Below are 26,053 nucleotides of genomic sequence, written 5' to 3'. Positions count from 1 at the left end.
CTGCTTCATTTCAAAGCTGAGAAACCTTGACTGTGAGTGTGCAAGTAACCTGCCCATATACACCCAGTTTGTTAGTGGTGGAGCCCGGAGTAGAAAAAGGCTGTCCATGTTATAACGGGTAAGTCACCCACCAGGTTTTATTACAACTCAGTTAGAAACAAACAAGTTTTTAAATAGACCTTTTCCTGAAGGAACTCCCCCATCCCTTTCTGCAGGGTGATTTCTCTGACTCAGAGGGTAGGCAACTCAGTAGGATATAAGCAAACATATCTTGAGTACTTTTCCTACAACATTGATGATGAAAATAACGGTTTGTCTTCTGATGTAATATTATTTCTTCAATTAGTCCTGAATTGGTTCTAAAGGAAAAATGAAATTAATAAATCATTAGGAAGTAAACCCAGGGTTAAATTGCTCAGCCAAGCTCTGTAACTTGGCCGTCAGAGTTGCACATGTGAATTCTCCCTCCATATAGTTCTTGCTGACTCCTCAGAGGCCAGAGAAACTTTTTCACACAGAGGGGTGTTTAACCAGCTGGTAGGCAGAAGTTCTTAGGAAGCTCAAAGATTCCTAGCAGCCAGGTCTCACATGACCCACTCCTGTTTTCTTTTCCTATAGCTGTACATACAGCCTTCTCTGTACTTTCCCAAAAGGAACAGAAGAAGAACAAGTCCCCGGTGAGTTGTTTGTTTATTCATTTCTCACATTGTCTTCCATTGCAAAAATGATTCAAGATTAAAATGATAAAAATTATTAAGGAATATATAGAGTTAACAGATCTAAAACAAGGAAAAGTCAACATTTAATTACATGGAGATAATCATAGTTGCTTTGTTAGTATATATATTACACATATTGTATAACTCTCATTTTTACAATAATAATTATGTGCGGATTTATCTCTGATACTTTGTACAAAAGGAAAATGCTTTGCTTTGACTCTAAGAATAAACAAAAGTAACTCTTCATGGAACATAAAGACTTTCTGGCCTGAAGTCTGAAAAAAATTTCTTTGTCTTAATGAAAGTGTGGTAGTTGACAACCTCACTTAACAAGCCTGAAGTGAATGCTACCTCTGTTTCTCTTCTCTGACTGTTCTTTAGTGGGCACAGGAGGCAGAGAGCCAAAGCATGACTCAGTTGATGTAAGTTGATGATTTCTTCTGTCTGCTTCTTGGTATGGTCTTCTTCCTGTTGCCTTTTAGCAAAGCTTATCCCCACGCATTCCTCCTCGGTCCATTATAATTCTTACCTTACTACTGTTCTTGACTAATTTCATACCATTTGGATTTTTAACTATATCCGAGGATGAGACAGCCACTCCAAATCTGAAATTCAAAAGCTGAATTTTGTGCCTCGTTAAGTAAGTAAGACCTATCACTGGCCAGACGTATTTTCACAGCAAACTGTTGATTTCCTATAGGGTTTTTGCAAAGAGTTAGTATATTAGTTTCCTATGGCTGCTGTAACAAGTTACTGCAAATTTGGCGGCCTAGAACAACAGAAATTTATTGCCTCGCAGTTCTGGATGCCAGAAGTCTGAAATGAAGCTGTTGTCAGGGCCGCTCTCCTGCCTAAGGTTCTAGAGAAGACTCTGTTCCCCATCTCTTTTGGCTTCTGGTGGCTGTTGGGAGAGAGGGAGGAGATGGAATGGAAAGAAAACCAAGATGAAGAAAAATATTCCTTAAACCCTGTATCAGTCAGGGTTTTCCAGAGAAACAGAACCAATAGTGTGTGTTTGTGTGTGTGTGTGTGTGTGTGTGTGTGTGTACACATATATGCATATAACGCATGTACACATACCCATATATATTCATACATGTATATATTCATCCATTTTAAGGAATTGGCTCACGTGATTGTGGAGACTGGCAAGTCTAGAATTTGTAGGGCAAATTGGTAGGCTGGAAATTGTCAGTTATAAATATATATGGAAGTTGAAAAATAATACAGCTAATATTTAGTACCGAGTTCTCCTTCCCTGAGTTCCTCTAGCTGCAGGTCTAGAATGTCTCCAGTGGGAGCAATATCAGCAGTCCCACAGCTATTTCTTCTAAAACACCATTTATATTCAATTTGAATTTCATTTCTAAAACCCTTTTCATTTCTTTATTGCTCCTTCATCTTTGTTGGCCAGTTCCCTGTTGCAGTTAACTGTTTTTGCAAATGTCTTATTGCTGAGAGACAAGGAGGCAACACAACTACATGCTTTGCTGTGTGTGGTGAATGCACAGCAACCAGTCACTGGCAGACTTTGGAAAAACTGACATGATTGATCATTGTTCATGATGTGTGTCTGTTATTTCGTAGTGATTTGTGGACTGAAAAACAAGCAGTGAAGTTTCTACTTTGTGCAATTACAGTTATCCTAGTAACTAAAAATCTGACCCGTGTTGTTGGGCTGGTGTTATTTAACTAAATTGTGGTGACTGAAATTTGTGCCTATTAGAACCATGCAAAGTTGGACTATCTGTATAGACATAAACATTCATACATACCTATCTATTAACACAAATTTATAGATGCTTAAAAGTTTTTCCTGGCAGTGTAGGTTATCAGAGACTTAGGAGAACTCTTGTGTAAAGGAATAATCCCAAGATTACACATCATCTATTCCCTGAACAGACCAGGGCATTTTAAAAAATTTATTTATTTTTTGGCCATGCCATGCGGCATGCAGGATCTTAATTCCCCAACCAGGGATCGAACCCGTGCCCGCTGAAGTGGAAGCGTGGAGTCTTAACCACTGGACCGCCAGGGAAGTCCCTAGACCAGGGCATTTTATATCACTGAAGCCCCAAACTCAGTGCTCTCCTGATTTTATGCTATTTGTTAATCCAGTTTGCATCCATACCAGTTTCTAAGCTTTCTGAGGGTAGAAACAGTGTTTTATGTACTTTATATATCCACAGAAACTAGGACACTTTCATACATATAATGTATTTTATGCTTGTGTAGACATCTATGTATGTATATACACTGTAAGGGAGCAAAATTTGCCACACCAAAATGTGTCTCTTTGGCATGAGGATTAATTTAGGCTGATTATTATTATTAGTTTTTTACATCTTCATTGGAGTATAATTGCTTTACAATGTTGTGTTAGTTTCTGCTGTATAACAAAGTGAATCGACTTTGTATACATATATCCACATACCTCCTCCCTCTTGTGTCTCCCTCCCACCCTCCCTATCCCACCCATCTAGGTGGTCACAAAGCACCGAGCTGATCTCCCTGTGCTATGTGGCTGCTTCCCACTAGCTATCTATTTTACATCTGGTAGTGTATATATGTCCATGCCACTCTCTCACTTCTTCCTAGCTTACCCTTCCCACTCCCCATGTCCTCAAGTCCATTCTCTACGTCTGCATCTTTATTCTTGCCCTGCCACTGGGTTCATCAGTACGGTTTTTTTTTTTTTTAGATTCCATATATATGTGTTAACATAAGGTATTTATTTTTCTCTTTCTGACTTACTTCACTCTGTATGACAGACTCTAGGTCCATCCACCTCATGACCAACAACTCAATTTCTTTCCATTCTATGGCTGAGTAATATTCCACTGTATATACATTAGGCTGATTATTTTTAAGAAACAGAAGACTCAGGAAGTCTTTCTTTTTACCTAAAGAATTTAGATATAGGGCCTTTTCCTGGAGTAGAGCTGTCACCAGAGAAGCTGCAAAGAATGAAGGCTACATGTGGTTGGGGAAACTCTACAGCAGCGGTCCCCAGCCTTTTTGGCACCAGGGACCAGTTTTGTGGAAGACAGTTTTTCCATGGGACGGGGACGGTGTTCGGGGATGGTTCAGGCGGTAATGTGAGTGATGGGGAGCAATGGGGAGAGGCAGATAAAGCTTTGCTTCCTTGCCCACCACTCACCTCCTGCTGTGCGGGTCCAAGGCCCGGGGTTTGGGGACCTCTGCTCTACAGGGCCTAGAGATCAGAGTCTATTCTGTGTCCCATTGTCTCTGCAGGCCTAGTAAACCTTTGTTCACCAAACTTTTGCTTTTCCATTTCCATGTAAATTGCCTTCCTCCTCTTTGAAGTCCCAAATCACTACCACCAACATTCTTTTTTATCTTTTGCTCAAGATGGTATTTAAAGTGAGGGTTTTGGCCATTTTTGCAAGTTACTTAGCTTTCCTGGGTCTCTCCGCTGTATACATTTTATTAAACTTTTGTTTGATTTTCTTTTGTTAATCTCTCTCATGTCAGTTTATTTTTTTTTATGGAAGTATAGTTAATTTACAATATTATATTAGTTTCAGTTATATAGCATAGTGATTCAGTATTTTTGCAGATTATACTCCATTATAGATTATTACAAGATAATGGCTATAATTTCCTGTGCTATACAGTATATCCTTGTTACTTACCTATTTTATACATAGTAATTTGTATATGTTAATCCCATACCCCTCCTTCTTTCCCTCTCCCCTTGGTAGAAATGTAAATTGGTGCAGCCACTATGGAAAACAGTATAGAAGTTCTTCAAAAACCCAAAAATAGAATTGTCATACTATCCAAGGAATTCCACGCCTGGGTGTAGACTCAGAGAAAAATGAAAACACTAATTCAAAAAGGTACATCCAGGGCTTCCCTGGTGGTCCAGTGGTTAAGATTTCGCCTTCCAATGGGTTCGATCCCTGGTCGGGGAGCTGTCCCACATGCCTCGTGGCGAAAAAAACCGAAGCATGAGAAACAGAAGCGATGTTGTAACAAATTCAATAAGGACTTTAAAAATGGTCCACATCAAAAAAATCTTTAAAAAAAAAAAAAGGTACATGCACCTCAATGTTTATAGCAACTTTATATATAATAGCCAAGACATGGAGGCAACCCACGAGCCCACCAACAGATGATTGGATTAAGAAGCTGTGTGTTACTCAGTCATAAAAAAGAATGAAATTCTGCCATTTGCAGCAATGTGGATGGACCTACAGAATATTTGCTTAGTGAAATAAGTCAGGCAGAGAAAGACAAGTACTGTAGGACGTCGCTTTTATGCAGAATCTAAAAAATAATACAAATGAATGCATATGCAAAACTGAAACAGACTCACAGATACAGAAAACAAGCTTGACCTAGAGAATATCATCCTTCCTTTTATCCATGTGGTGTAGCACATTGATTGATTTGCAAATGTGGAACTATTCTTGTGACCCTGGAATAAATCCAACTTGGTCATGTTGTATGATCCTCTTTACATATCGTTGGATTCGGTTTGCTAATATTTTGTTGAGGATTTTTGCACCTGTATTCATCAAAGATATTGGCTTGTAATTTTCTTTTTTTGTAGTGTCTTTGTCTGGTTTTGGTATCAAGGTAATGGTGGCCTCATAGAATAAATTTGGGAGTGTTCCGTCCTCTTCAGTTTTTTGGAATAGTTTGAGATATGTATCTGGTAGAATTCCCCTGTGATCCCCTGACCAGGGGTCAAACCCGTGCCCCCTACAGTGGAAGCACTGAGTCCTAACCACTGGTCTGCCAGGGAATTCCTGAAGGGAGTTTTAAAATTACAGATTCAGTTTCACTTCTAGTGGTTGTTCTGTTCAAATTGTCTGTTTCCTCTTGACTCAGTCTTGGCAGGCTCTGTGTTTCTAGAAATTTGTCCATTTCTTCTAGGTTGTCCAATTTGTTGGCATATAACTGTGTCAAAGCCTCTCTTACGATTTTTTTTATATCTCTGTGGTATCCAAATTGGAAATGAAGAGGTAAAACGCTCATGTCAATTTAATTCTTAGAGCAGCCAGAAGAACCCAGAAGGGTGGAGGAAAATTTCTTCCTCTCTGACAACATTACGCATGAACTAATAGATTAGTTGGGTATTTTCACTATGTTTCTCTTTGTCCCACCACATATACACAAAACAGGGAATATGGTAAACATATAAACTTTTTCTAATAAACTCAACAGTGAACATGGTGAGGAATTAGTTCCTAAATATCTTTTCTCTGTTGTACAGTTGTGAATATTTCAGATTGATCAGATATATGCTCTAACAGGGCTCAATTTCATTTGAGGATGTGACTGTGAACTTCACCCAGGAGGAGTGGGGTCAGCTGGACCCTGATCAGAGGACTTTGTGCAGGGATGTGACGCTGGAGAACTACAGAATCCTCATCTCATTGGGTAAGCAGAGCTTCTCTGAGTAACAACATCAGACCTATCTTTTCTTTGTTACCAAAGCATATGGATCTTTTGTAGAGTTTAATGATATTTAGGTTTGGACACTAGGAATATTGTTTGTGTTTTCACCTCCCCATTGAAAGATTCCAGTGGGCTCCTTCATTGTGCAGTTCCTGAAGCTGGGCCTTGGTTTTTCTTCTGAGTTCCTGAAGCCAGGCAGTGTTCTCTATGTCCTGTATCACTTTCCACTATCAGGGCATTGCATTACCAAACCGGAGGAGATCTTCAAGTTAGAGCAAGAAGCACCATGGATATTAGAGGAAGAATTTGCAAGCCATTGTTACCCAGGTGAGTAATCCAGGGGAAATTAGATCCCAGGTGGTTGTTTTAGATATAAGCATCTTTGGAGCATTTTGAACAAATCTATTTAGAGGCTCCATCTGTTTGGAATTGACTAAGGATATTTAGCCTACATGCCTCAGGTACCTAAATTCACCACCAGATATAGTCTCACACATAAATGTTTTCTTTTTCGCTTGGCTTTTTAGGAGTTTAATCCCTATTACCTGTACCTTGAGTTTCATTCCTATCTCATAATAAATATTTTATCTTAGTTAGTCCCCTTTCCTCTAAGCATTCTCAGTTGCCCACATTCCCTTCTATCAAGGACTCCTTTTGTTTTCAGGAGTTAATTAATTAATTAACTTAACCAATACTGCTTGAGCACTTGGTCCATGCCAATCATACTCTAAATGAAAGAGATACAGCAGTGGGTGAAATAAGTCCCTTGCTCTCAGGGAATTTACTTATTAGCAGGAAACAGACACAGGAACCTGACTGCCCTGTGAGAAAATGATGTACAGGGGTGGCAAGAGTAGAAGCAAGGAGACCAGTCAGGAAAAGAGATAATGGCCATTGACTAGGTTTAGGGGGACAGAGTGTATAAAGTGATGGAGTTCTGGGTGTATGTTGACAGTGGGGTTAACAAAATTGGCACATGGACTCTAATCTACCTCCTCTAAATACTTCATTCCTCTGGTAATTTCTTAGAACAACATCCTTGTCTACTTGTGCTCCCTGTCACATTTACTGCGTAATTCTCTTGATAGGGCATATTTTACTGTGAATTCCACTCTTTGTAATCCATTCTTATTGAACCTTTAATTCTCTATTCCTGATGTTTCTTTCACCCCTTCTATCCATTTTGGAAGGTATGTTCGTGAAGGACCACATAAATATATGTACATTCATTGCCAACTTTACTCTCCCCTTTTCTACCCTGGTAGCTTTGATTAGTTGGTTCACTGTCACCCCGTCCCCTCAGCTCCTCGGAAAAGTGGAGGAAATGGAAAAATTTATTTGGAACTTTTATCTCAAAAGAATGATTCTGAAACCAAAGAGTCAGATAAATAGTATTTGTGTATTAGCCCAATTTAATAAGTAGTTTAATTCATAATGTATGTTTAATTTTTCTTATTTTTAGATGAATTGAAAGTTGATGGCATGATAAAGAGCAAAGTAAACCAAGACAGACATTTATGGCAGGCTGCATTTATCAATAACAAAAAAGCAGTTACTGTGAAAGAGAATGTATTAAGAAAACCATTTAATTTTTGCATAGACTGTATTCCTTCCAGAAGAATGCCCAGTAAATATAACCTAGATGGAATCAGTTTAGAAAATACATCAGAGTTAGCCAATAATAATAGAAACTACTCAGGAAAGAAATCTGATGATACCGATGGGTGTGAGAAATTGATTCCTGAAATTAATCATGAGAAAACTCATATTGGAGAGAAACTTAATGATTTTAATAAAAATGAGAGCACTTGCTATCATAATGAGGATTTTTTTCAGCAACAGGAGAGTCACAGTGTGGAGTAACTATTTGAATATAATGAACACATTAAAGCGTTCCATGGTAATGCCCTCTTCATTACTCAAGAAGGAACTCACACGAGAGAGAAACTCTGTGATTATGGTGAATGTGAGAAAACGGTCAAGGATGAGTCAAACCTCATGTTACATCAGGTAATTTACTCAAGGAAGAATCACTATAAACTTAATGAATGTGGGGAAACCTGTGATAAGTCAGTCCTCTGGAAGAAACGTCATAGACTTCACATGGGTGAGAAATACCACGAGCGTAACGTATGTGGGAAAGCCTTCTTCCAGAAGTCAAACCTCACAGTACACCAGAAAACACACACAGGAGAAAAACCCTATCAATGTAATGAATGTGGGAAATCTTTTTACCATAAGCCAGCCCTCACTGTATATCAAAGAATTCATACAGGAGAGAGACCCTATGAATGTACTAAGTGTGAGAAAACCTTCTATCAGAAGTCAGCTCTCCATCTTCAACATCAAAGAACACACACAGGGGAGAGGCCTTATAAATGTAGTTAGTGTGGAAAATCTTTCTCCCAAAAGTCAGACTTGACTGTGCATCAGAGGTCTCACACAGGAGAAGAACCTTGTAAATGTTATGAGTTTGAGAAATTCTTCAGTATAAAGTCAAAACTTACTATACATCAGAGAATAGGCTCAGGGGAGAAGCTCTACGAATGTAGTGAATGTGGGAAGATGTATTATATGAAGTCAGCCCTCAATAAACATCAAAGACTTCACACGGGAAGAAAATATATGAATGCAGTGAATGTAGGAAGACCTTCTGTGGGAAGTCAGTTCTCCTTAAACACCAGAGAACTCATACAGGGGAGAAACCTTACGAATGTGTTGAATATAGGAAAACCTTTTCTGAGAAGTCAACCCTCAGTAAACATCAGAGGATTCATACCGGGGAGAAACCCTTTGAATGTAACAAATGCAAGAAAGCTTTCTGCCAAAAGTCACAACTCATTCAACATCAGAGAATTCATACAGGGGAGAGACCTTTTGAATGTAACGAACGTGGGAGAATGTTTTGCCAGAAGGCCTCCCTCAATGTACATCAGAGAACACACACAGGAGAGAAGCCCTATGATTGTAACGAATGTGGAAAATCTTTCTATAATAGTTCATCCCTCGTTAAACATAAGAGAATTCACTCAGGGGAGAAACCCTATAATTGTAATGAGTGTGGGAAGACCTTCAGCCACAGACCCACTCTTGCCACACATCAGGGAATACACACAGAGAAACAATGTAAAGACATTTATACAAAACACTCCTCCCACAATTCAGAGCCTTTGGTATGACAGAAACTATATCTGGGGAAGAAACTCTATGCATGTAATGAATGTGAGAAGTCCTTCTGCCAGAAGTTAGCCTTCAGTTTATATCAGAGAACTCACACGGAAGAAACCCTGGCAGTGTTTTTATCAAGATACATTTCATTTTGTTACTGAGCACATTGCTAGTCTGTATTTCTGAGTTTCTCTTGCATCCACGTGGGACAATGTGAATGAGAACTGGCCAATGGAATGTGAGCGTAATGATGTCATTCACTTCTAGGTCTGAGACATAATGGGCTCCGTGGCAGTCCTTTGTGTTCTGTGTTCTCTGCGGGGTAGGAATGTAGTTGCCTTCCATTGAGAGGTCTGTATGCACTGTATCTCGGTGAACTCACACAAGGGTGGAGACTCCTGTCAAAATCCTGAATGCTTAGAAGCCTCATCCATGAATCAAACTCACTGTAATGGGAAAAATCAGAGTCAAGAAATCTATTGGTTACAACAAATGTAGAAAGGCTTTACTAAAAGGTGTGATATTTCACTGAACCTCAGGTAAATCAGAGTACAGTAAAACTTTATAAACGTTTGGCTTTCTGAAAGTTTTCAGTAAAACATACTTTATTATATTTCAGAGAATTTTTACTGAGGGAAACAATTTAGAAAACAGAAATTTTTTTTTTAGAAAAATGTTTGTTTTGGTAACAAAACTTTTGCTAAATATAATAAAATATTGATATGTATGTAGCCGCTGTAGTACATGTGTTTTTGTAAAATATCACAAATATTTTGAATGAATCATGTATACAGCGTTATGTATGTGTGAAAAGTCCTTGAACTGTGGGAGACTTTTATATGTGAGTGTATTGTATAATATTTTCTGTGTTTAAAATTTTCACTGGAACCCAATAGAATCAAACTAAAACATCAAGATCCTTAATTTAATGACCATTATGACATAATTATCATTGTAAATGTCACTGCAGTCTTTTATATTTTAACACTATATATATATTTTTTAATTAATTAGTTTATTTTTGGCTGCGTTGGGTCTTCATTGCTGCATGTGGGCTTTTCTCTAGGTGTGGAGAGCAGGGGCTACTCTTTGTTGCGGTGCGCGTGTGGGCTTCTCATTGTGGTGGCTTCTCTTGTTGTGGAGCACGGGCTGTAGGCGCGTGGGCTTCAGTAGTTGTGGCACATGGGCTCCGTAGTTGTGGCTCACAGGCTCTAGAGTGCAGGCTCAGTAGTTGTGGCGCATGGGCTCAGTTGCTTCGTGGCATGTGGGATCTTCCCAGACCAGGGCTTGAACCCGTGTCCCGTGCGTTGGAAGATGGATTCTTAACCACTGTGTCACCAGGGAAGTCCAAACACAATATATATTTTATGTGAGATTATATGTGACACATTTAAAGTATCATGCTACAGTTGACCCTTGAATAACGCAGGGGTTAGGGACACTGAACCTCCGTGCAGTTGAAAATAATAGTATAAATTATAGTTGGCCTCTGTATCATGGTTCCACATTCACAGATTCAACCAACCATATATCATATAGTCCTGTAGTATTTACTATTGAAAAATATCCACATATAAGTAGAACCACACAGCTCAAACCTGTGTTGTTCAAAGGTCAACTGTACACACATCTTCTCTACTATGTCCTGGTGTATATTAATGGGTATGGCCATTGTTACTGAATGGTCTGTTCAGTAAAGAAGCTAACAGTATTTTTGCCAGCCACATGTTTCTCTAATAACAATTATTTACATACAAAATAGAGGCTAAGTTCACAATTTTTACCTCTAGCATAAGCCTGAATTTAAGAAAGCAGCTGTGAACAGTAATGCTTGAGAAAACAACCCCCTCTTTCAATATCCTGAAATGTTTAAATGGGGACCCTAAGTAGGTTTGAGTGTACCAGCCCAGTTTAGATGGAATTAGGAATTATTTGTATAGTAACATGCTATATATTGTTGTCTTTACTTCCTAGTATTAGCAACCATGGTATGGTGTAGAAGTTGGCAGACGTTTTCTGTAAAAGGCCATATAGTAAATATTTTAACCTTGTAGGCCACATGTGCTTTCTGTCACTTTTTTTTTTACAACCTGTGAAAACCATTCTTAGCTCATGGCCCATTGGAAAACAGGTTGTTGGCCAGGTTTGGCCTGTGGGCCAAAGTTTTCTAACCTCTGATGTAGCAGTTAAGAGCATGGACTCTGGAACCAGAGTTACTAGACTCAAATCCCAGTTCTACTGCATATTAGCTGTGTGACCTGGGCCAAATCCCTTATCTGTTCTACAGTTCCTTATTTGCAAAATGATGATAATGATATTACCTACCCCATAGGGTTCTAGTGGAGATTAGGTAAGTTAGTAAATGTAAGGTACTTAGACCATTGGGTAGAGTGTAGTGTTAGCTTTTCTATGAGTAGCATAATTTCCTTGCAACAGATTTGTAGGAGCTTTTACAGACTTGGGATTAGTTATTCACCAGCTGTCTCTCACTTGTTCCATGCCAGCAGAATGTTGTTTTTGTTTCACTGTCCACCTTTCCTTTGTATGATACAGGAGATAATGATCTAACCTAATTTATTTTCAGCTTTTTGACTATGACTGTTAAATAAAATTGTAAGATACAGCTGGCCCTCCATACCCGAGGGTTCTACATCTATGCATTCAGCCAACCACGAATTGAAAATATTTGAAAAATAAATTCTGGAAAGTTCCTAAAAGCAAAACTTGAATTTACTGCATGCCAGCACTGTTTACATACCATTTACATTGTGTTTACAACTATTTACATATTATTTGCATTGTATTGGGTAGTATTTAATCTGGAGTTGGTTTAAAGTACATGAGAAGGTATGCATAAATTATATGCAAGTAATACACCATTTTATATAAGGGATTTCAGCATCCACGAATTTTGGTATCTGATGTGGGTCCTGGAACCCTTTCAGGACATTTGGTCCTGTCCAAAACATCCATTGAGACATTTGGTCCCTGATCCATTAAATAATGCAAACATTTAACTTCATTAAAAATTTATGTAATTTTTGTTGTAATTCATGATGGATTTTGGATTTCACATTTATTCTTCCTCGTCGTGAAGTTTGGCAGGGTTACTCTTCAGTCGATGACCAACTGCTCCTGAGTATATATTGACCTGATTATTGGTTTCATGTTCGTTATATCTGCTAACAATTTTGGTTATATGAATTTGATTTTGTTAGTATCGTTGTGAAATTGGTGGCCCTCTTTGAATGTGACCACCAAGAACTGGGTGATAACTTATTCATTGCTTTGCTATTCATCCTTTAACACTTCGGTAAATCTCCAAATTGAAGGATGATGCACTACCATCAGCTTTGGAAATGTGTTATGCCAGCCTCTCACTGTGTTGTTTGTCCTCTGATCACCAGTTAGTACTGATATATACACATTCCAAGTTTCTGGTGGAAATCTTGCAGTTTCTGGTTTTCTGCTTCTGCCATGCCTTCCATGAACAAACACCCTCTCTACATAATCCATTAGGTATCTAAATTTTCTTTTGCAGTCTCCACAGTGTACTCAAAAGTTTCATTTATAACTTCCATAGGCAAATGGAAGTTCAAGCAACAGGGATGTACAGGTGTTACTGTACATTGTCATATACCCTGGCGTTAGATCCAAAGAAGACGTTTTTTACCACAGTGATTGTGTAACAAGCATCCTTTTACTTATGCACTTGGTAGGGGTAATTGAATCTTACTGATATTTGCAATCTTGAAATTCATCATGCGTGACGAAGGGTTAATGTTGAGGTTTCTTTCCCATGCAAATTCAGGTACTTTCTCATACATGTTTATCTGTGTCTTCTCATCCTTTCATTGTCAGTGCATAAATCAGTGGCATAGTATAACCCAGTACTAGACTGTGGACAGTAAATAATTGACATGTGTTGGTGTCATCTTGAAGATGCCATCAGTGAATCTTGTACTGGCACTGATATAGTGAATATTGTCATAAGTTGTGTAAATAAGAATTCTTTTTTCAGCTTGAGCACCAGAATCGTGCATAAAAAATGGTTTGCCTCATCTGGTCACTTTACACTCCTGGAATTTCAGTTCCATGCAATGATGTTGGGTTTGGAGGTCAGTGGGTTCTGGAGCTCCCACCATCTCCCCTTTGGAATATATTCAGGGTTTCATAAGCAGGTATGAGGAAACTGACATTGTTAATTCAGCATACTTCCTAACCAGCAACCCCAGATTTTTATAATCTTGTTCATACACGAACTGCATGTTCCTTGGGAGTGTCAGTAGCTTCCATCATATACTCTGAAAAGTTGATAACTCAAGAATGCAGTTCAAATGAGACCCCCAGGAAGCTCTCAGATGTCCTAGACTATGCCCCCCAATCACCATGTCACTGGTTCAGTCTGCCTGGAGAGCAAGGTTAAAGAGTTGGAGCTGAGTGTCAGAGCTTCATTTGGAATTTTGTGATCAAATGTGTGGACTCAGCAATTGCTCTTATGACAACTTAAGTGGCCATGAAAAATCATGTAGATGGCTCCAAGAGAGGTTCAAGGGAATCCATCTGATCCTTCCTTGTCTTGTGATCTTTCTTAGTACAGAACAAGGAGCTTTCCCTCGTTGGCTCAATCAGAGCCCTTTTCCTCTGAAGTGAGGGATAAAGGACAAGATATCAGGTCTCTTTCTGCTTGAGGATAGGTAAGGACAATGATCTTTGTGTGGGCAGGATAGCTTTAACACCTAGAACTGTCTGAGGTTTTTTTCAAATAAAAATCACAAAGATCTGTTCCTTCAACTTAGGAGAGATGCTAGTAACAACTAGGCTTGTTTGATGAGTTACTATTGTAAAAGTTGCATGCGAAGAGTTAACAAATCAGAAGAGATACTCCTCAATCTGCCCTAGGTTAAATTTGTAAAGGTAAAGTGTTATTAATATAAATATTTCAGAAATTTTATACTTTATGGATATCTCTGGAGATTTGTCAGTGCCCTCTCTGTTGATAACATGTTTATAACCTTAGGAATAAAATTCTTATGAAGTAGTTACGTACAATTCTTCAACAGAGAAGTGTATTCTCATTCTGTTATTATTTGCTACAGATATAAATTTACCACAGCCACCAAGTGTCTGTCATCTGCAGGTAGTTTTTCATTCTGAGGCTTGCCTGAGCACTCTGCTATAAGCTCAACAGATCAGAGTTTCTGTCTTCAGCAAAGGACAGTCATGGAGCCTCATGGTATAGTACTGTCCAAAGTACTTCAATGATGGATACTTCAAAGAATAGACCCTGGTTACAGCTTCTGAGATAACATCACTTGGACAACTTTCAGACTTTACCAGTGGACTCGGGATTTCCAAGACTCTTCAGCCCAAAAGTAGATGGCTTCAGGAGAGCAGGCTAGTAACCCAAGACCCAGAGGAACAAGAATATATTACACTGGATCAAATGAATTGATGAGAAAAATTTTATTATTGCTGTTCATAGGAATATTTTATGTTGTTTTAATTTTCTATTTCCTGTATGTTATGGGATGAATCGTGTTCCCCCAAAATTCATATATTGAAGTCCCAACACCCAGTACCCCAAACATGACAGTATTTGGACATAAGATCTTTAAAGATATGATTAAGTTAAAATGAGGTCTTTAGGGTGGCCTTAATGAATCTGACTGATGTCTTTATAAGAAGAGGAAATTTGGACACACAAAGAGACATTAGGAGCACACACAAACACACACACACGGGAAAGTCCACATGAGGACACAGCAAGAAGGTTGCCATCTGCAAGCCAAGGGAGAGAGGCCTCTTGAGAAACCAAACCTACTGACACCTTGATCTTGGACTTCTAGCCTTCAGAATGGTGAGAAAATACATTTCTGTTGTTTAAGCCACTCAGCCTTTGGTATTTTGTTACAGCAGCCTAGCAAAATAATTCACTGGATTTATGAGGAAACTTTTCTATTTATAATCCAAAACAATTTAGTAGACTCTGCTTTTGTAAACTGAAACTGAAACATTAAAACAGTCCAGTTCCCTGGACTGCCAGGGAAGTCCTGGGTATGATGTCATTTTTAAGGAACAAGGTCTATTTATGAAGCCAGTGCCTACAAAGCCCTCGAAGGAAAACTAGCCTGATAGTGTCTTACTGAATTCCAGCCTTACCTTGCAGTCAGAAAGATGATTTTCTGGAACGCCAGGAACATTCGCAGATGTAGAGGATTTTGAGAAAGAGCAATTCACCCAATGTCTAGGTACCAAAAATGTGATGAAATTTGGTGGAGTTTCTTGGGATGGGTTTCCTAGCTCCTGGGATACCAAATACTAGTGGCTTTAAAAAGTACTGCTAACTATCTCGGTAAGGCTAGATCTTTAGCATGTAACAAAAAGTTTCACATGGATGCAAGATTTAGAATTTAAAAACTGACCTGTCAAAAGTATTTTAAAATATTAATAAAATGTTCTGTCGCTTTTGTAATTATTTACTGAGCGTCAACTGTGTGCCAGATCCTGTTCTATGGTTTAGGCACAAAGTGAGCAAACGAGACAAAGTTCTAATCTGAACAGAGCTTGCATTCTTGTGGTGGAAGCAGCCAGTAAGCACAGAAGGTATTCAATATAGTAAAAAAAGATGATAGGGTTCTCCAGAGAATCAGAATCAGGAGGAGATATATATATATATATATATATATATATATATATATATATATACGTGAAGCCCAAGGAAGTCACTTTTGAGCAAAATGTGTAACTCTTCAATGGTCCTTGGACATCTAATGAAATAAAAATTGAAACTTTGCAATGTGATGACACAGAAATCACTGGGGAATTTACTGAAGGTAATTTAGAGCCGTGGGTGTGAAATCAAAATTGTAGTGCATTGAAAAGTAAGGTAAAGTGAGAAAATGGAGACTGGAAATTGACAACACTTTTAAGAAGCATCTCTTTATGAGGGAAGAAGGAAAAAGTATGTGGCTGCTGGATAATGTGAGGCCAAAGGAGAGAGGCCATTTAAAAAGCTTTTTATTATAGAAGTTTAAAAAAATATATACAAAAGTAGGGGGGATTGGATGATACCCTTCACTTGGCTCAACAAATATCAACATTTTGATACACTTCTTTTATCTTTTTTTCTTTTATGTTTTCTTGTCAACTTTTAAAGCAAATCTCTGATACCATGTCATGTTACTCCTACATACTCCAGTATGGATCCTAAAAAATAGACATTTTCTTGTATAACACCACAGTGCTGTTATCAAACCCAATAACTTTAGTAATTCTTTAATGTTATTTAATGTCCAGTCTACATTCAGAATTCCTGATGGTCTCAAAAATATCTTTTTATAGTTGGTGTGTTCAAATCGGGATTCAAACACAGTCCACACTATGCATTTGGTGGTTAGGTCTCTCAAGTCTTTTTTAAATTGAATGCTGTCTCCCACCCTCTTTTTTATGCCATTGACTTGAAGAAAACAGGTCCATTGCCCTGTAATATATTGCTTGATTGTTGATTTGGCTGATTGCTTCCTGGTGGTGGCATTTGAAATTGTTCTCAAATCCCTTGTATTTCCTATAAGTGGGAAGTTAGAACTGAAGGCTTGACTAGATTCAGGTTCAGCTTTTGAGGGCCCAAATACTTGATAGGTGGTGCCGTATACGTCGTCATCATCATATGAGTAGACACTCGTATAATCTTTGACACTCACACTTATAGTGACCCTAAGATTGATCACTGGTTTTAGGTGATGACAGCTTGGTGGTTTTGTAAAGTTCCCCATCAACTTTCTTCTAATCCTTATATCATCATTAATAATTATTGCATGAAACAATTGTTTCATGAGGGTCAAAAATGTATTTTTCTAATTAGATCATTTCCGTATTTATGGTTGGAGTTATTTAAAGGAAAATTCTCCATCATTAATTTCAGAGTAAAGGGTTGATTTTCTAGCTATCTCCAATGCTGACCAATGAAGTTCTGTTTTTCTTCTGCTACCTCTCCATCTATCTCCTGTGTATTATTTGAATTCTTGGACTTTTACATATTTAAAGGTTTTCAATCAATTGCAGTCTATTCTATGCTTAAATGGTCCCATCTTTGGTCACTGGGAGTCCTTTCAAAATGACTCCTGTGTTCTTTTGACCCCACTGTCCTTTTGTTGAAATAAGGGTTACTGACAATAATAAGGCAACTACTGATCTGTTCTCCATCCTTAGAGTTTTGCCTTTTCTGCAATGTCATATTTTGGAGGCTAACTGCTTTCACTTAGCAAAAGGCATTTAAAATTCATTCATATTGTTGTGTGATTCCCTTTCAACACTGAATAATATTGCAATGTCTGGATGTATCATACTTATACATTCACCTGTGGAAGGACATCTTGATTGCTTCACTTTTGGGTTATTATGAATACGTTTTTGCACGGAGATAAATTTCAAGTAAGTTGGCCAAATACCTAGGAGCATGATTGCCATATTGTGTGGTAAGAGTATATTTAGCTTTGTAAGAAATAGCCGAACTATCTTCCGAAGGGGCTGCACCATTTTGCATTTCCACCAGCAATGAATGAGCATTCCTGTTGCTCCACGGCCTCACCACCATTTAGTCTTGTAGATTTTTTAAAAAATTTAGTCATTCTAATGTGCGTGTAGCATTAGCTCATCGTTGTGGTAGACTTACTTTGAGAATCGTTTGGCAGTATCACGTGAGCTCCTCTGATCGGCAATTTCACATAGGTACCAAGAGACATTGTTTATAAGAGCAAAACCCAAAGCTAGTAGCAACCCAAACATATAGTAGACAGAAGAGTGAATAAATTTATAATATTATATTCATATAATAGAATACTATGTAGCAGTCTAAAAATATTTAACTTAATACATAATTTATGGAAGTGTACATAGCAATAAAACTATAATGATATGATATTCATAATGATAAAATTATTAATAAGGGTTGCTTTTTTCAGGATCTCATTGAGGAGGGCACACAGGGAGCTTTAAGGTTATTGGTTATATTATATTCCTTAAGTTGGGTAATGTGTATGCCAGTGTTTCATTCTTTGTATCATATATATATATATTTTTTTTTTTTATTGCGGTACGCGGGCCTCTCACTGTTGTGGCCTCTCCCATTGCGGAGCACAGGCTCCGGACGCGCAGGCTCAGCGGCCATGGCTCACGGGCCCAGCCGCTCCGCGGCATGTGGGATCCTCCCAGACCGGGGCACGAACCCATGTCCCCTGCATCGGCAGGCGGACAATCAACCACTGTGCCACCAGGGAAGCCCCATATATGTATTTTTTACATTGCATTTTCTTATACTGGTGGCCAGGGGCATTGCACTGTTTCATAATGCAAAGAAATAAGTACTTGATAGACAAAAATATTAATTCTCTTTACCCTAAATGCTTGCAGTCTTTGCTCATGTGTCTTTTTCTCATATGTAAACCTCTTCCTTATCTTCTTCAACCATGTTAACCGTTTTTTTTTGAGGGGGGGGCTGCGACATGTGGGATCTTGGTTCCCTGACCAGGGATCGAACCCATGCACCCTGCATTGGGAGTGCAGAGTCTTAACCACTGGACCGCCAGGGAAGTCCCTATGTTAACCCATTTTTAAAAATTAATTAATTAATTAATTTTTATTTTTGGCTGCGTTGGGTCTTCGTTGCTGCGTGTGGGCTTTCCCTAGTTGCGGCGACCGGGGACTACTCTTCGTTGCAATGCTTGGGCTTCTCATTGTGGTGGCTTCTCTTGTTGCAGAGCAGGGGCTCTAGGTATGCGGGCTTCAGTAGTTGTGGCACGCAGGCTCAGTAGTTGTGGCTCGTGGGCTCTAGAGCGCAGGCTCAGCAGTTGTGGCACACAGGCTTAGTTGCTCTGTGGCATGTGGGATCTTCCTGGACCAGGGCTGGAACCCGTATCCCCTGCATTGGCAGGTGGATTCTTAACTACTGCGCCTCCAGGGAAGTCCCTGTTAACCCATTTTTGATGAATCTTCTGAAAAATGCCCTGACAGCTCTAGCCCATGATGTTCTTTCCCTTACCTAAAATCCGATAGCTTTGCCATTTGTGATAGTCAATTTTATGTGTCAACTTGAGTAGGTCACATATAATTCATCAAACACCAGTTCTGATGTTGCTCTGCAGGGTTGTTTTTTTTTTTTTGAGATGAGATGAACATTTAAATAAGTAGACTTTGTTAACCAGATTACGTTCCATAACGTGGGTGGGCCTCATCCTATCAGTTGAAGGCCTTAAGAGAGGGAATTCTGTCTCTAGAGACTCAGGCTGCAACATTAATTCTTCCCTAGGTCTCAGACTGGTGGCTTACCCTGCACGTTTCAGACTTGCCATTCCCACAATCATGTGTGCCAGTCCCTTAAAATAGATCTCTCTCTCACTCTCTCTCTCTCTCTCTCTCTCTCTACATACACACACACACCCCTATTCTGTTTCTCTGGAGAACTCTAACATGTCACCTACTGTATATCCATTTTTGAGATAACATATTAAAAGCATCTGGAAGTGCCTGTCAAATTGTAGGTACCTATACGCATTCATGTTTTTTCTCTGACTTCTGCTTTCTATCTTTATTGTTTAACAGGTTCATGTTTTGTTTTCCTGTATTAGTTGTTTATTGCTGTGTAACAAATTACCCCAATACTTAGTGGCTTACAGCAACACTTTTATCTCACAGTTTCTGTGGGTCAGGATCTGGGCACAGCTTAGATGGGTCCCTCTGGCCTAGGGTCTCTGACAGACCACAGTCTTGGCTGTTATCATCTCAAAGGTCGACTGGGGAAAGATAAGCTTCAAGGCTCACTCACCATGGTTGTTGGCAGGATTCAGGTCTGTGCAGGCTCTTAGCCTGAGGGCCTCAGTCCCTCACTTGAGAGGAACACTTGGAGGCTGTCCTCAGCCTGCTTCATGAAAGTGTGCAATCTGAGATGGCAGGAGAGAGTATACCCACAGGAAGGAAGTCACAGTCATTTATAACGTAACCACGGAAGTGACATCCAATCACTTTTGTTAGATTCCATTCATTAGAAGCGAGTCAGCAGGTCCGGCTTCGAACTCCAGGGTGAATTCAAAGGTGTGAATACCAGGGGATGGGGGTCATTGGGATCATGTCAGAAGATGCCACCACATTTTCATTTAAATCCATTCATTATTCAACAGACAGGTATTATATATGCCAGGCACTGTTCTAGCCACTTGTACCAGTGAATAAAACACAAAATTCCCTGCCTTTAGCAGAGAGAGATAGTTAATTACATGTTTGTATGTTTCAAGATGATAAATGCTATAAAAATTAGGTCAGGATAAGAGCACTAGGAGTGAGGGTGGGAAGTCAGAAAAGGCTTCAGAGAGAGGGGACAGTTGAGCAAAAGCTTAAAGGAGGTGAAGGAACTGGCTACATGAATATCTGAAGGAAGGGAAACCAGTGCAGAGACTCAAAGGCAGGAACATGCCTGCATCTTCAAGGAAGAGCAAGGAGGCCAGTGGCACTGAAGTCCAGTGAGCAAAGGAGAGTGTAATAGGAAATGAGGTCTGAGAAGATGGGACCGAAGTCTGCAGAGCTGGGAGGTTATTGTAAGGATTTTGACTTTTTCCTGAAGTGAAATGGATGCCGTTGAAGGGCTTTGAGCAGATGAATGACATGATCTTACTTGTTTTATAAACTTGAAAATTAAATATAATATACACTCAGAAAGCACACAGCTGGGAAAACTGGACAGGTACATGTAAGAGTATGAGATTAGATCACTCCCTAACACCATACACAAAAATAAACTCAAAATGGATTAAAGACCTAAATGTAAGGCCAGAAACTATCAAACTCTTAAAGGAAAACATAGGGAGAACACTCTATGACATAAATCACAGCAAGATCCTTTCTGACCCACCTCCTAGAGTAATGGAAATAAAAACAAAAATAAACAAATGGGACCTAATGAAACTTCAAAGCTTTTGCACAGCAAAGGAAACCATAAACAAGACCAAAAGACAACCCTCAGAATGGGAGAAAATATTTGCAAATGAAGCAACTGACAAAGGATTAATCTCCAAAATTTACAAGCAGCTCATGCAGCTCAATATCATAAAAACAAACAACCCAATCCAAAAATGGGCAGAAGACCTAAATAGACATTTCTCCAAAGGAGATATACAGACTGCCAACAAACACATGAAAGAATGCTCAACATCATTAATCATTAGAGAAATGCAAATCAAAACTACAATGAGATATCATCTCACACCAGTCAGAATGGCCATCATCAAAAAATCTAGAAACAATAAATGCTGGAGAGGGTGTGGAGAAAAGGGAACACTCTTGCACTGCTGGTGGGAATGTGAATTGGTTCAGCCACTATGGAGAATAGTATGGAGGTTCCTTAAAAAACTACAGATAGAACTACCATATGACCCAGCAATCCCACTACTGGGCATATACCCTGAAAAAACCAAAATTCAAAAAGAGTCATGTACCAAAATGTTCATTGCAGCTCTATTTACAATAGCCCGGAGATGGAAACAACCTAAGTGCCCATCATCGGATGAATGGATAAAGAAGATGTGGCACATATATACAATGGTATATTACTCAGCCATAAAAAGAAACGAAATTGAGCTATTTGTAATGAGGTGGATAGACCTAGAGTCTGTCATACAGAGTGAAGTAAGTCAGAAAGAAAAAGACAAATACCGTATGCTAACACATATATATGGAATTTAAGAAAAAAAATGTCATGAAGAACCTAGGGGTAAGACAGGAATAAAGACGCAGACCTACTGGAGAACGGACTTGAGGATATGGGGAGGGGGAAGGGTGAGCTGTGACAGGACGAGAGAGAGTCATGGACATATACACACTAACAAACGTAGTAAGGTAGATAGCTAGTGGGAAGCAGCCGCATGGCACAGGGATATTGGCTCGGTGCTTTGTGACAGCCTGGAGGGGTGGAATAGGGAGGGTGGGAGGGAGGGAAACGCAAGAGGGAAGAGATATGGGAACATATGTATATGTATAACTGATTCACTTTGTTATAAAGCAGAAACTAACACACCATTGTAAAGCAATTATACCCCAATAAAGATGTTAAAAAAAAAAGCACACAAAGCACAAGTGTACAGCCCAATAAATATTTACAAAGTAAACATACCCATCAGTTAGCACCAGATGAGGAAAGAGAACGTCACTGGCATTCGAGAAGCTGTCCCCAGGACCCAACCTAGTCATACATCCCCTCCTCTACAAAAGTAAATTATCTTGACTTCTATTGCCTAGTTTCAAATTTTATATAAATGGAGTCATACAATATATTCTCTTGTGTCTTGCTTCTTTTGCTAAATATCATCTGTGTTGTTGCTCAAGGCAGCTTATTTTCATCGTTATGTATTATTCCATTGTATGAATATACTATAGTTTATTCCTGCTTCTATTGATGGACTTTTGGGGTTTTCCAAGTTTGGACAGTGCTATGAACATTCTTGTACATGTCTTTCAGTATATATTTCTGTTGCTGGCTTGTAGAGTAGGTGTATGCTCAGTAATGATAAATATGCCAAACCATCTTCCAAGGTGTTTATACCAGTTTAAATTGCGATTGATGCCTTACGTTTTTACAGGATCACTCTGGCTGCTGCATTGTGAAGTGACTGTGCAAGGGTAAGGGTGGTTGGAGGAGGACTAAGAGGTCGTGCAGTAACCCATGTGTGGTAAGATGGGGCTCAGCCCAGAGCAGGAGTATTGGAGATGGTGATACGTGGTTGGATACTGGTTATATTTTAAAGGTAGGATCAACAGGAATTTCCTGACAGGTTGGATATGGAGGATAGAAAAAGAGAGGAGGCCAGGATGTGTTCACGGCGTTTGGCCTAATCATGTTTATGGACAGAACTGTCATCACCTGAGATAAAAGCTGGGCAGCCGGTTAGAGAGAAGATCATTAGTTCCATTAGGGCCTGTTACGTTTGAGATGTCTATTTGACATCCAGCTGGATTGTCAGGGAGGTGGCTGGAGTTCAGGAGAGAGGTCTGAGTCATTGATACAAATTTGGGAGTCGCTGGCAAATGATATATTGATCAGGGTCCAATTGGGAAAAAGAAACCACACTGTAATTTGAACAGGCAAAGTTTATGTTAAGAATTATTACAGGATGGTATTTTACAATTCAACAGTTACAAGCTAGGACTTCTGTGGAAGTATCTCTTTCTCATTTCCCTTCTTCCTCAACCCTCTCCTTCCCTTTCCTCTTTGAAATTTAACCTGGTGGATGTGGACTCATTGCTGCTGAGATCCATCTTGATACCAAATGAAGCCTAAATACAGAATCCATGATAAAGGAAAACATAACCGCAAATGGAGAGATGTGCCATTATGTGTGCCCTTGAATCAAGCTTTTCTTGAAGTAATTTATACTCTTGGGCCTGTCAGCTCTATTAACCAATACATTCTCCATTTGCCCAATCCAGTTTGGATTCTATTTTCTAATACTACAGGAAGAGTTATAATACAGATGCTTAGTTTTCAGTGTGTTTGAAGTATTTTCTTGAGAAATATTAGTTTCTCACTTCTCCTGTATTAGCCTTGGTGTCAAACTACCTGGTTTAAGTCTTGATCCTGACACTGTTAAGAAATCACCAGCTACTAAAGCTCTCTTTGCCTCATTTTCCTTAGTAATAAATTGACAATAAAAATATACCTTACTGACAGTGGTTTTGTGAGGAATAAATGAGATGAAATGTAAAATGCTTACTAAGGTGTCTTTCACATGCTAAATAAATGTTAGCTATTTTTACTGTTTAACAATTAAATAGTGGTTATTATTTTCCATTGCTGAGAGATATTTGATTTATTCTGCAGTGTGTTTTGCTACAAATCTGCATATTTTTGGCCTTTAATTTCCCAATTACTGAATTTTAAGGCTTGTAGTGTGTTCCAAAATAAATCATCCATATCACTATTGCTGAAGTGTGTGTAAACATAATCTCTTCCTATAACTTATTTTGTACATGTCATTGGTGACATATCATAGCCTATGAAATTCTCTTATTTAAGAAACTTATAACAAATGATAAAAGGAGAATATAAAATTACTGAATTAACTGTGCAAAAAACCCCAAGAATTATTAACTACAACAGGGAATTAGAGAAATGAGTAATGGACTTAGTAAGAAGTAAAGAGAACTCTAAAGCCTATAAGAAGAGCAGATGTGAGGAGCAGCCGCTACCCTAGGGTGGATGTGGAGGGCCCAGGAAGAGGTCCCTCCCCCAGCCCCATACTTGCCCCCCAACCGCTGAGATCCAGACCTCATTGGAGGGGTGTGGCCATGGCCTACCAGTGTCAGGGGAGTCCCTGTGGTGCTGCATCACTGGAACTTGTTGGAAATCCCTCTTTAGGTGCTGGGGAAAGGGGCGGTGTCTTGGGAGAGTCACGCCACGACAGAACTGCTGGGAAGTTGGGATGGGGGAATGGGGGGCTGCTGGCCACCACATACCGGAAGAGCTGGCCCTGGAGAAGTACCCACCTTCAGAAGCCCAGCCATGAAGCACAGCAGAACCAGGAAGAAAGACTGCTTCCTCCTGCAAAGTCTCTCCGTCACCCTCTATTGACAAAACCTAACATCATACCAGTGTCAAAGTAAATATAAAGGCCCTAACTCCATTTTTGCAGAGTGGGTAATGAAGGATGAGTTTGTAGCACAGTTACAGTCAATCAGTGACTGATACAGATAGGATATAAAACTAAAAGACAGAATGAAATCACCAAGGGAATAAGTATAGACACAGAAGAAGACCAAAGGCTGAGCCCTGTGGGCTGTCACTTTAATAGGTCAGGCAGGAGTGGGAGAACCAGCAAAGGCCACCGTGGAGGAGCAGCCAGGGTGGTAGGTGGTATTCTGGGAGCAAAGTGAATCAAAGAATAGGAGGAGAGGAACCAGAAAACATATTGACAGTTCTTTTGTGAAATTTTGCCTCAAAGGGGAGCAGGGGAAAGGTGCAGTAACAGACAGAGGAAATGGGGTCAAGTGGAGTTCGTTTTGAAGATGAGAGAAATAACTACGTGCTGTGTGATGGGAATAGTTCAATAAAGACTGATGATGCTGGGGAGAGAATAGACGGGCTGGAGTGACGCCCTGGAGTAGTAAGGGATGATGGGATCCAGCACTCAAGTACAGAATTCCTTTAGGTGGACACAGGGGTAGTTCATCTACAGTAACAGGCAGGCAGCAGAGAGGGACACAGCTGGATGTGGTGGAAGTCTTTGGTGGCGGGAGTCTCCACTTCCATTTTCTCAGTGAAGTAGAAAGCAAGGAAGGGGGAGGTGGTGAGAAGGATTGAAGAGAGAAGAGGAGGTGTGAAATACACATTTAGAAGAATGGCATAGACCAGGCAAAGTTAGAATTATTAAAGTGAGGGTAGTCAGCATGGTTCTGGGTTTTCCTCCAGCCATGCACTGCTGTAGTATGGAGTAGATGGGCAATTGGCTTTATCCAGGGCTCTCAATTTACCAAACAGGTATGATGAGGCGACAGGGAGGTGAGGGAGTTGAGGATGCAAGACACTGCTGATAATGATTGACCATGGAGTTTAAGCTAGGTTACTAGGGAGGGAGAAGTCATAAGGGAATAAGGTAGTACGATGTGGGTTGGAGGTGTGGGCAGGGTTACGAAGTCTTGATTTCAGGGCATTAGAGGGCATTATAACCTGTATTATAACAGGTTATAGAGGG

General features: G+C 39.5%; 1 protein-coding gene across 1 annotated transcript; it reads left to right on the top strand.

Annotated features, from left to right (window-relative positions):
• Positions 1-8,150: 8,150 nt before the first annotated feature.
• LOC136136060 (zinc finger protein 33B-like) lies at positions 8,151-9,481 on the top strand. The gene is given in 3 exon segments (XM_065893930.1): positions 8,151-8,751; positions 8,754-9,267; positions 9,346-9,481. Coding segments are annotated over 3 exon segments (1,251 nt in total).
• Positions 9,482-26,053: the final 16,572 nt, after the last annotated feature.

This window comes from Phocoena phocoena, chromosome 16 (genome assembly GCF_963924675.1).
Source record: "Phocoena phocoena chromosome 16, mPhoPho1.1, whole genome shotgun sequence".
NCBI lineage: Eukaryota > Metazoa > Chordata > Mammalia > Artiodactyla > Phocoenidae > Phocoena > Phocoena phocoena.
This window is presented reverse-complemented; position numbering and strand designations above follow the sequence as displayed.